The sequence below is a fragment of the Pundamilia nyererei genome, unplaced genomic scaffold (genome assembly GCF_000239375.1).
Source record: "Pundamilia nyererei isolate P.nyererei 1_Seehausen unplaced genomic scaffold, PunNye1.0 scaffold00039, whole genome shotgun sequence".
Classification (NCBI taxonomy): Eukaryota; Metazoa; Chordata; class Actinopteri; order Cichliformes; family Cichlidae; genus Pundamilia; species Pundamilia nyererei.
In genome coordinates, this window is record NW_005187440.1 from 3839866 (window position 1) to 3852210 (window position 12345).

The 12345-nt window shown below is 39.7% G+C and overlaps 1 protein-coding gene across 1 annotated transcript in view; it reads right to left on the bottom strand.

The window, feature by feature from the left end:
• ctnnbl1 (catenin, beta like 1) overlaps window positions 1–12345 on the bottom strand; it is a 71641-nt gene that overhangs the window by 20227 nt on the left and 39069 nt on the right. Inside the window, exons 12-13 of the mRNA XM_005730838.1 lie at window positions 9877–9974; window positions 7009–7089 (exon numbers count right to left, since the gene is read on the bottom strand). Coding sequence (XP_005730895.1) covers window positions 7009–7089; window positions 9877–9974 — 179 coding nt within the window. The remainder of the gene's footprint in view (window positions 1–7008; window positions 7090–9876; window positions 9975–12345) is intronic.

Genomic DNA, 12345 nt, shown 5'->3' on the forward strand with positions numbered 1-12345 from the left:
GAAGGAGTAGCTTAGTCTGGAACAATGTTTAGTTGGGTGCTGTATGTCACATCCACTTGAATGTCAGGACCCGAGGTTTCACAGCTGAAAAGTGCACTGTAATGACATTATCTGTGTTTTCCACTTTAAAGCTACGTAATGGCTTCACACGGGCACTTCCCTAACCTACTTATGGGTCGTTCAGGGACTGCCTCGCAGTGTATGAGACTGGTCCAATTGGACTTTTACCTACACTTATTTTTGTCTTGAAAACAGATACAAACAACTGATGGTTACAATATATATTCACACCCGGTAACGCAACTATTTCCAATATTAGGTTGTTTACTGCAATAGGTATTATTTAGGCATCATTAGAATATTACAGTTTGGTAGTATTTTCAGCTTAGATGATACATTCTCGCCGTTAATCACATGACAGCAAACTCATTGATTCAGACGTGTAGATATGGTTAAGATGACCTGCTGAAGATCAAACCAACCATCAACATGAGGAAGAAAGATGATTTAAGTGACTCTGAATTTGACATGGTTGTTTGCACCACACAGGCTCGTTTGAGTTTTCCAGAAACTGCTGATCTACTGGGATTGTCCACAGCAGATGATCACCATATCTATGGTTTAAGGGGAATGGTCTGAAAAAGATAAAATGCCCAATGAGTGGCCAAAATGCCTTCTTGATACTAGAGGTCAGAATAGAATAGCTAGACTGATCCAGGAAGGCAGGAGTAACTCAAGCTAACACTTATTACAGCCAGCGTACGCAGAAGAGCAACTCTGAATGCACAACCTTGTCGAACCTTGAAGACAGAAAGGATAAGGAAGCAGAATACCACACTGGGTGTCAAGTTGAACAATAGATGGTTGGAAAAACACTGGCTGGCCTGATGAGAGTGTCTTTTGCAACATTCTGGTGGTTAGGTCAGAATTTTTCATAAGCAGCATTAAAATGACAACAACAACAACAACAAAAAAAACCCACAAAAATGTTTCTGTCTTTGTAAGAATCAGGCTAATGGTATGGCGGATACTTTCTTGGGGCCCATTAGTAACAACTGAGCATTGTTTACATGCCACAGCCTGTCCGAGTATTGTTGCTGACCGTGTCCATGCCTGTATGACCACAGCGTATCCATCTCTGGGTGTCTGCTTTTAGCAGGATAATATAGTACATCACAAAGCTCAAGTCATCTCAAACTGTTTTCCTTAACATGACAATGATTCAGTGTACTCAGCTAATCTCCCCAGTCACCAGATCTCAATCAAACAGAGAACCTTTGGGATGTGGTGGAATGGGAGATTTGGATTATGGCCGTGCAGCTGAAAATCTGCTACAACTGCATGATGCTATGATATCAATAAAGACTAAAATCTTAGAGAAATATTTCATGTTTCAATGTGTCATCACAGTGAACAAATAAGGTACTTCTGAAGGCAGAAAAAAATCTAACCGTGTGCAAGCAAGGAGTAAATAGTTAAGTGGCCACTGAGTGTATATCTTTAATAAAAGAAGCTTTTATTGCTGCATTAGGCCATATTCAGTGATAGACCTAATTAAGTTCATCATGATACACCAGTATTGGCAGTACCCACTATATATTAAAACAATTAAACATGGACATCAGATCATAATGTGTTTTCTCTACAAAGTGCACATGAACAGAACAGTTATGGTTTGACTTACTCACCAATTTAGCACGGCTCTGCACTGATGCCTGAACTTACCCACTCGCCTCATGGCTGATTGAAATAAGGTGACTATAGCTATCGGCATTCACCTCTCACATACTAACTGAAACTTCCCACAACAAACTTGCTAATTTTGACTGAGTCACTCACATGGGTGTAGATTTGATTTAGCTAATTATTTATTTAATTACTAGTTTGCTGTCTGCTCTTTCTGCTACTTCTTCATCCCTGTTTCCTTTCTATCGCTGACCTGTTCACTCCATCACCACGTCCTTGACTCAGAGGTGTTTTTGGATGGCCTGATTTAGTCACTGCAGTTTTTTGTTGTATTTTCACCTGCTTCACATTTCTTGCTACCAGTTTAACCACATATTTTAAATATTTACATCTGGGGAATTGTTGTTGTTTTTTTTAAAGCTATCATGGTCATATCATTGCTATTGTCTACAATAATCATGTAGTGAAAATCAGTGATTGTGACACTTCTATACCACATAAATGTGTTGGTTAAAATAAATTGGATCACTGGGTAAAAGAAAGAGATTTTAACAAGGAGATGCAAAAATTGGTCTCTGTGTATCTGACACTTGACTCTACGTTTACAGCTTGGTAAAATAATACCACAATACTTCCATCTGTGAAGTGCAACATTACCTGTAAATACAACAGCATTTTTTCCCCTTTAAAATGTATTAGTCTTTAGAAATTATTTTTATATGAACACAGTAGATGAAGAAATGAGAGACATGTCTTTTTGAATTAAGACTGAAAAGTTAATACCTGTTAACATTAAATAATTCAGTCCAAACTGGAGCTGGGCACACTCTGGTTAAAGGTAATTTTTAGTCCTAAATCCCTGAGGACTAAACAGTCAAATATATGAATGGAGGGTGACTTTTAAAGGGAAAGAATAACAGATGAGGATAAAAAAAAAGCTGAGAGGAGAAAGAGAAATGATGACAGGAAGATAAACAAGCTGTGACACAAACAAAATTTCACTGAAGAATCGTGTATGAATCAGGAAACAGATAGAGGGAGAGCGAGTGAGGGAAAACATTTATTCTTGGAGGACGTTTAAGAAAACTAAATATATCACATCCAGGTGCAAAACCAATTCCAACTTAACACAGACTTTCTTTGAAAATGTCTACTGTCAGCAAAGCTAAACTAGCTCATTTCTGCTGTACTTGCTACAGACCAGTAAAGGAAACCCATACTCGCTCTCTCTCACACATGCACACACACAACACCGCCAGCAACTGAGTTCTTAGGAGCTAGGAAAGTGCACTCAGGCATTTTACAGTATTGAGGTCGGCCTCAGCCATGTTTTGCTGAGCTTCATCAATCTCAAAGAGCTGTTACCAACAAGCTGAGAGCAAAGGGAAGGTTTGGAAAGGAAGAGAACTGAAAGCAGCGGCATTAGGGAGAGGAGGAAAGGAGAACTGAGGGAAATAAGAAAGATGTGTGAGGAGTGAGGTGGTGTGATATAGCAACAGAAACTGAGGATGAAGGAGAAAAGATGCACAACAAGAAATACATTTTATACATAAGCTGCTCACAAGGAAGTAAAGGAAGAAGGAGAGGTAGAAGAAAAAGGGGGGTATGGAAATTAAGTAGAATAATAATATTAGAGGTATGTAAAAACGCAATTTAATGCAGAAAAAGGAAAATTGGAAATATGATAGGATGAAAAACAGCTTTAAGAAAAAGGAGGAGAGAATGAGAGGGATAGAAAGAAAAGAGAAAGAGATACCAAGGTGGAAAGAAAATAAGCAGCTTATTAGAAAGGGACTGGGCTGGAGATGCAGAGAAAAGGCAGCAGCAGCTTTTCCTCTGCTATCCTCCTGAGAAATCTGTGGATAATATGTTGCAGAGGAAAAACATTTTGCTTACCGCCCCTTAAAAACAGGCTTAACTAGGGGAAACCAAAAAGCACGGCGGAGAGAGATAAAACGCTGCTGCTGCTGACGGCAGTCGATTCTGACGAGGCGCTGGACAGAACTGGGTTGGCGTCTTTATCGCCTTATTTAAAGTAACGTGGCATTTGGATTCACACAGACTTAAAATATCACTCGGGTGTTTTCAAGACTGGATGTCGGACCAGCGGGAAGGAAACCACTGCAACCGCAGTATCATTTGTTGTCCAACATTAAGGAGAAGAAGTGATCAAATCAGAAAACACTAATGGAATTTCTATGGTTTGTGAATTAAAATGACATGTCAAAAGGAGCTGGAGAGAACAATCATGGCCTCATGGGTACACGTGAGGCCATAAGTTACACACAGCAAAACTTCCTCGCTGATGTCAGAGGAGAACAGCTAGACTGCTAGAAGAATTAAGGTGTAAACAACATGAAAACATAGATCTATACAGTATCAATCGATGTAATGTATGATGTAATGCTGTGGGGGATCATTTCTTTGCACACTTTTGGCCCCTTAGCACCAACCGTACATCATTTAAACACCCATCCTACCTGAGTGTATAGGATGGGTATGAATCAAATGATCAGTTCATTACCAGGCCTCTGGAGAACTTCAAGACATGTTGAGGAGGTAATTTAGCCATTTAAATCAGCTGTGTTGGATCAAGGACACATCTAAAACCTGCAGGACACCAGCCCTTGAGGCCTGGAGTTGGACACCCCTGCTCTACACCATTAAACACTTATATTCATATAACTATAAGTCTATAAATGGTACAAGTGCTCCTTTGCAAGCAAAAATAAAAGGTGAATAATGCTCACCAACACGGAAACTAAAACAGTGCTCTGATTCAACCTAAAAAATGTGCACTCGAATAAAGAAATGCATCTTATCAATGTGATTTACTTGAGCTCATGACTACTAGCTGAAAAAACCTCCAGTCAGAGCCTAGATATTTTAATTATTCTCTTTTTCAGTGTAAAATGAAGAGAATACTGTTGCTGTGCGACAAACTGGCTCACAGTATGAAGTCTGAACTGGCTGAAGCAAAACCATGTGGCTTCAAAGATAGCTGCACACGTAGACATGTTTCTTATCACCATGTTATCGCAGTCATACTTCCACCATCACGGAAGAAGAGGCGAGAGAACGATAGAGGGAGGCAGGGAGAGAGAAGAGAAAAGGAGAAAGAGAGATGGAGAGAAAATGTCAAACTGTCTGGCCTTTTCTTGGCAATCCCACCAAAGATGCCTGTCTGAGAAATTAATCTTCTGTCATCTTTAGATAGGAATCTCACACTTATCTGTCTCCAGCCAAACCCCCGTTCCCCTTGTCATTCTCGCTTTCACTCAAACCTCGCTCTTTCTCCTTGCATTTATGACACCATCTCCTCTTATTTTGACTATACATCTGTTGAGATATTTAAAGTATAACTATGTCTTTTCTTATCTTCCAACCTTTTTGAGGCTCTTTCTCTCTCCATTCAAGCCATTATCCCCTGCTTGGTCACTTATCTTCTATCTCTATCCCTCTATCGTTGCGTCTAGCCCACAGCTCAATGCGCTGACATATACACACGCAGACAGCTCAATAGGCCGCTTTCACACAGCTATCAAACTTTCCATTCTTCTGTAAACTGTCATATTGTTATCAGCAGGACTGTGATTGTATTTTAGGTCTCTTCCCTCATGGCTTTGGATGTGACACTGTGTGGAACCGCACATCTTATCTACCCCATCCCTCCAAAAAACCCCAAAAAGGACTGTATTTTTGAACGCAAACACCAATCCTTTCAAACAGGAAATGCAGCTGAAATCTGAACATCTATATTGCAGTGTGATTTAGCTGGTGGACAATACAAAACCATGTCTGTCTGATATTGCGCTGCGGTCCACATTTTTTTCCCCCGTCCGTGGACAATTCCAACTCAGAGTTTATCTTGTGCTGTTGCGATGACCTGCTGCAGACTGCTCAAGTAACTCACAGACCTGTCTCTTAACTTCCTTCTCTTCCTCTCTCTCTAAATGTATTCAACCTAGCAATGCTTCTGTACGTGTCCTTTAAAAGAGTGTCGACGCAACACCACAGATAAACCACCTGATAAATGAGCTCTTACTGACAATACATTTCCCTCTTCCCATTTTCTGACACTCTGAATAGGCCACCTGTCCAGGGGGGTACCCCGCCTCGTGCCATATGACAGCTGAGATAGGCTCCAGCACTAGCATGACCCTGAATTGGACAAGTGGTTAAGAAAATGAAGGAATGGGTGGACGGACTTTTATAAAACATTAAACTAAATTAGGCTGTTCATCACTTATAAAAAAGGGCCATAAATCTTGAGTAAATGGCCCCAAAGTTTTCTCTATCTATAGCCTTTAATACACACACAAACTCTTCCAGGCCTGGAAAGGGAATGCAGGAATGGTAAGTTCTGGGCAACTTATCTGGGTGCATTCGGTACAGACTATTCACTGTGCCGTCCACAAACGCAGGACAAAGCTTAATCATGCAAAGACGAAGCCATATTTGAACAAGGTCCAGAAATAGTGCTTCTCTGTTCTGCGGTCCAATGAATTTACATTTCTGCTTAGAAAACATGGACGCTGTGTCCTAAAGAGGAGAAGGATCATCCAATTTGTCATCAGTCCTCAACGCCAAGGTCTGCATCTCATATGGTACGGAGGTACATTGGTTCTTATGGAACTGGCAGCTTGCACAGCTGGAAATGTACCATCAGTGGTGAAAGATCTATTCAAGTTTTACAGCAACATAAGCTCCCATCCATTGTCTTTTTCAGGCAGGGCCTTGCATATTTCAGCAAGGCAACGCAAAGCTGCATACTGCAGCTTTTACAATAGGATCCTCTATCAGACAAGAACGGGAAAACAACACTCTCTCAAAAGTCTAGCAGCTGCTCTCCTCAGTCCCAGACATTTACAGACTGTTGTGAAAAGAAGAGGGGATGGCCTTAACCCATGTTGATGCCATCAAATTAAAAATAACTCTAGTTTCGCCTGAAATGGTACATTTCTTCCATGTTTTTTTAATCCATTGTGAGTAAAACATTGCTTAATGGTATTTGGAAATCATTGCATTCTGTTCTTAGTTATATTTTACAGAGCTTTATTGGAATTTGTCTTGTCCTACAAAACAAACAAATCAAAAAGATCAAACCAACCCAAAACAGAAAAACGCCTGTATAGCAATATTACTCCGAATAATGTCTCAGTGACTCATAATTCATTGGTGGCTTTTGTTTGTGGTCAATAATGAAATCCAGGAAACACGAATGCATAATGTAAATTCATCATCAAATCAAAAAGCCTCACTGACAGACTGAGAGGGTAAGAGGGAGGGATGGGAAAAAGGAATAAAAGAAGAGATGCTTACATGTTTCTCTCCTTCAATCCTTTTGTCAGCCTGTTGAACAGCCTCGAGGTACTTAAAATGCAACTCCATCAGTCGATCAACCTGGAGAGAAAATGAAATAGAGCAAAGTAGAAAAAAAGTGAGAGATGCAAAGTGGAAAAAAGAAACATAAAGAGGACACTACAAAGCAGCGCAAAAGCAGGATGAAGCTCTGCGAGCATATATGGAAAAATTCTAACAGGGACAAACAAATTCCACCTTCTTAAAATGAAGTAACAATAGAAAAATACATTTCCAATTTCATATTTCTTTTTATATGTTAGTATACCACTGACCATGCCCTCGTTTATTTGGCTACAGACCTTTTGCAGGGAGTAACCTATGGAGTGGCAAACAAAGAGAAGAAAACACAAGCTTCCCTTATTGCCTTAACATATCGCCAGACGCTGGATACAAACCTTAAAAGCTGATTAAAATGAGACTCTAGGTTGCCTCAGTAGTGAGAAAGCTATCGACATTTGATTTGTACCACAGGTATTTTCATAAAAAGTCATGCATCCAATAAAATGGCCTTGAGCCACAGGCTGAATATGACACATTTGGGCACATGTGAGTAGGATCGTGGGAGTTGAGGTGGGTGGTGGGAGAGTGTGCAGTGTGTCGAGCTGTCAGGTTTGACATCATAATTGCTTTCTCACATTCTGCAACATATGGGAGACGGTATACACAGGTACAGAGTGACTCGATGACCTTGGTGTATTTAACCTCTCTTGTAACGTCTTAGAACTGGTTTCTGGAAAAAATAGAACTACTGCAGACTGGTTCAGGTAAAGGTGTTCCCCAAGTGTCACTTTTGCGTTATTCGTTTCCATGTATACTAACATTTTTAGCTGTGGTATTTCTACCTGTTTCAAAATAGATTTTTTTTGTTTTTGTTTTTGAAAGAAAACATATGTAGTCTATCTATGATTAAAAATTATTTCCAAGAGTAATAATTTATACATTCATTATACATGTTTTAACATTGTTGTCATGAAGTTAAAGCTAGGCGGCCAGTGTTTTTTTTTTTGTTTTGTTTTTACTGACCACACAACTTTAATACTTTTATAAATGAAATGTCACTGAACTTGTCTTTTTTTTCCTTTTGGTCCTCTACAGTTGCTGTAAAACATTTTGCATTGCAAAGACCGCTCAAAGTTACGACTGGGCGTAAGTTTTGTTGATGCAGCTCACGTAAATTTAAACGAAAGACTAGTTTGAACAAAAACTAAAGATATTAGGAAGAGGCGTGGGGGAAATCAGTTGATGTGACTGCCATGTGAATTTTCTGACTAATAGTTAAAAGCTTCTTTTGGCTGCTCCCTCACAAGGGTCGCCACAGCGGATGGATCTGCATGTTTGATTAGGCACAGATGACCTCCAAATGTAATCCTCCCATTTAAGTGGGCTTGGGGCCGGCATGAGGAGTACACAAACGTGTGACCCCATGAGGCTGGGATTGTATCTCCTCCCAGTCCTAACCAAGGATCTTCTCTGTGTAAAGAGAATATGTAAACCACTACACCAGCAGGCTCCAACCCCCAGGTCATGGACCGGTAACAGTCCGTGAGTTGTTTTAGTACCGGGGCGCAAGAGTTGAGGCTTGGGTGCGAGATTTATGGTTTTTATCATTAACTCTGTTTCCCTGGGTCTTTTCCCGTGTTGTAGTTGTGTGTCTTATTTTGAATGAAATATTTACGCATTACCATAGCGACAAGAGAGCATTAAGGGGCAGAGAGGAGGATGTTACACTCAATGTTGTTGGTGCATTTCAGGATGATGCTGCTAATAAAGATACACAATTACACAGTCAATTCGTGTTTATTATTATATTTACAAAATACCACAGTTTTTGTCTTGGTCGTATGATTTTATTTTGTTGTATTTATCCGCGACACCTTAATGGCCGGTCCATGAAAATATTGTCTGACATTAAACCGGTCCGTGGAGCAAAAACGGTTGGGGACCGCTGCACTACATCATGGAGCACAGAGAAATACGTAACTACCAGTGTCCAAAAGGGACAGATGATCAACTTTTCCCAGTTTCGATAAAATGACTTTAAATGTCTGCAGATACAGAGTACCGAGCAGCACTAGAAGTATTCAAGACGATATTTTTCTTTTTAAATGTATAACGCAAGATCAGGACCTAAAGATTATGTCACAAAATAAAATACACAAATAAAATACATTAAAAAAATACCCCCAAGAATATACATTTAGTAAACTAATAAATGAAAACAGTAACAGGATAAAGAAAATAAAAGATTAAAAAAATTTGATTATGCTTTTCATCCAATATTTTTTCACTTGTCTCATTGACTTAGAGTAGGGTCCCTGCATGCTGCTCTCATCTAGGGGCTAAACATTATATAAGATCAAATATTAGCAAGTGTGAATGAATCACAGAAAGAGAATCCAATATGGAAAGCTTCGTTGCCTGCAAGTTTCATTCTAGTATTTGGGTAAAAACCTGTTGCAAACATATGACAAAGTGCAGAATAACCCTTGCTGTAAGGCTACTTAAGCTCAGTCATGCTGTAGTAGTATTCACAGCCTTCTCTCACCGATCCTGACACATTTGAGTCAGGATTGGACCATTATCTACTCCTAATATTGATCAGTGCGTTTCTATTGCACAGAGTACAAAGCAATTTTAGAAAATATATTTTTAAGTCATTTAAATTTAGGAAATACAGTACACCTGCTCGGAATAAAAAAAAAACCCCAACTGGTAATGAAGACAACAACACAGTCTGATGAAGCACTCAAAAACATGAGATGCAAAACATAAAGGGTTGCAAGGCAAGAAGAATGAAGAAACCAGCAAGACGACAATGATACAAACCTTCTCACAGTCGTTCTCCGTGAACTTGCTGAGGTGCCTGCTTCTCTGCTGGGACTTGAGATTTCTCAGCATGGAGGCGATGATGGAGCAGACGTGTTCTGAGAAAGAGTAAAGTGAGAAGAGAAAAGCTCATCAACGACACAAAATATCTCTCAAATATCTCAAGCACGGCATCGCTTCACTGAAGACCTCACAGGGGTTTACAGTAAGCTTAAAACCCAACAGGTGCATGATCTTTCACCACAGTTACAGTTAAAGCAAACAGTCTCAAACTCTTAAGAAAAAAGAACCGATTACCGCAAAGCTCATTCTCACCCACATCCACAGAAAGGACAAATCGATTAGCACTTGATAATTTGCAATTAGAGCATGCAGCCGGCTAAGCGTGGATACTCTTACAGAGAGTGCACAGAATGAGAGGAGGGAAAAATGTTAATGAAATTTAGAAATCAATTTTCATTTTAGGGCATGCTGGAACATGCTAAATGGTTTTGGCTGTGGCTGAATTACATTTATCGGGGTGATAGAAATTCGTCTGTGGCAGCTCTGGGGCCATTTAGCAAGCAGGAGGTCTAGAAACATGTTAATTGACTGAATTAGCAACAAACACCAGTTAGTCACATTGAGTGCCCTTGTTAGCCAAATTCATGCTATGTAAGACGTGTTATCTCATTCAAAGACCTTCTTAGTCACAAAGCGGCACCAAAAGGCAGCAATCGCATAATATTGCTCCATGATATTGAATGGGAAATACAGTGTACACACAACGGGGGGGGGAGAATATGACATTGTAAAATCTCTGGATATACAGAGTGGAGGGGGAAAAAATGTAATTGGACTTTATCAACAAGAGGTCAATATTCTCTCTCAACGAGGCTTTGCAGTTGCTAAGCAACAAGAGTGCAGGAATCAATCCCATTTCTACTTTTTAAAAGGGGTCGTAATTGCTGTCAGCTCCCTTTGTGCAATCCCCTATGACCCACAGGCTCTCTACCCACAAGAAGTGAAGGCTGGGAACACTTAAGGCTCTAACACCTGCCAGATGTAGCCTTTTCAGAATATAGAAATATCCATCAAAAGCAGAGGGGAAAAGAAACGTGTGAAAATGAACTAGCGTACAATGCAAAATAAACTGGAGTTGCAGTGTTTCAGCATGGCAATTCAGCGGAAATGTAAAATGTAAAAAAAGCTAAAAATTAAACAATAAATGTGTATTCCTGCTAAATCTGCAAGCCAAATATTTGGTTATTTTAACACTTCTGTTCGCATCTATTGCTCTTCTATCAAACTAAATCCCTCCAATGTTTTACATCAAACTTCTAATAATTTACTCAATACTTCTGATGTAATTAAAGTCCCCGAAACTGTAGCTTTGTGCTTTAATTATGCCTCTAAGCAACCAAATATTCTTGAATAAAAAACAGCTTTTAGTTATTTGTTGACACAGAGAAAAGGTAATGTTGATGATAAGCCCTATATGGGTATGGCTTAATCAGGTGTGACATACGGTGATGGCAAAATAACAACACCACGGTTATATTTTGATTCAAATATTATTAAACTTTCAAGGCATTCTGAATTCACATTATCCATATCTCAACAGTCACTGCAAGAATGCCCATGTCTAAAGTAGACCAACTTTTTGATTTATACTGCTGTGATATGTTTGTTTACAGGAGTAAATTAAGGATTAATTAACCATACTTCAAATTTTGACACACTAAAATCACCTCAGCACTTCTATTAAAATCCTTTATATCATCATGACACATCAGAACAAAGGAAAAAATAAATGAACTATTTCTGACTGGTTCAGAGGTATCACAAGTATCTGCTCAGGCTGAACATCAGGACGGTTCAGTCCAAAGATCCCTTATTTTAATGTAGACAGCCTTATTTCCTGTACACAAAGACAAGGAGGCTAAATGCCATTTCCAAAAGGACACTACTTTATCAACTTGATCCAAGTGGTAATTGATGTCACCACCTCCACGCCCTGCCGGGGAGGCTATTGATCGCTGGCTGCAGAATGTTCTTTCCAAAGAGTTTAAAACTAAGCAGAGACTGCTCCTTTGAGATTTGTGAAGGAGGTGGGAGCGGGATTACATTGTGGCTACCAGATAAAGGGCAAAGCTGAGTAAAAATAAGCTTCCTCATCTGTCTTAGAAAAGTGTGCAATCAATACCTCATTTAAATGTTTTCTTTCAAACCTCCTTCAGTATTTCACTATGGGAAGCGCCCTCTGGCGTGACCAATCACGGAAGCGCCACTACCACCACGCCTGTTCAAGACAGACCAATTACTTCAAGGACAAGGGCCCCCCAAACCCCTGGCCCCCACACTACGCATTCTCACTTTCTTCCCTGTAAAGATTATAAGAGCTCCTCAGCGGTCCTCAACCAGAATAATTAATTTAATCTGTTCATTGACGCAGCCATTAAGGTTGTTACAAGAACGTGTTTTTTTTTT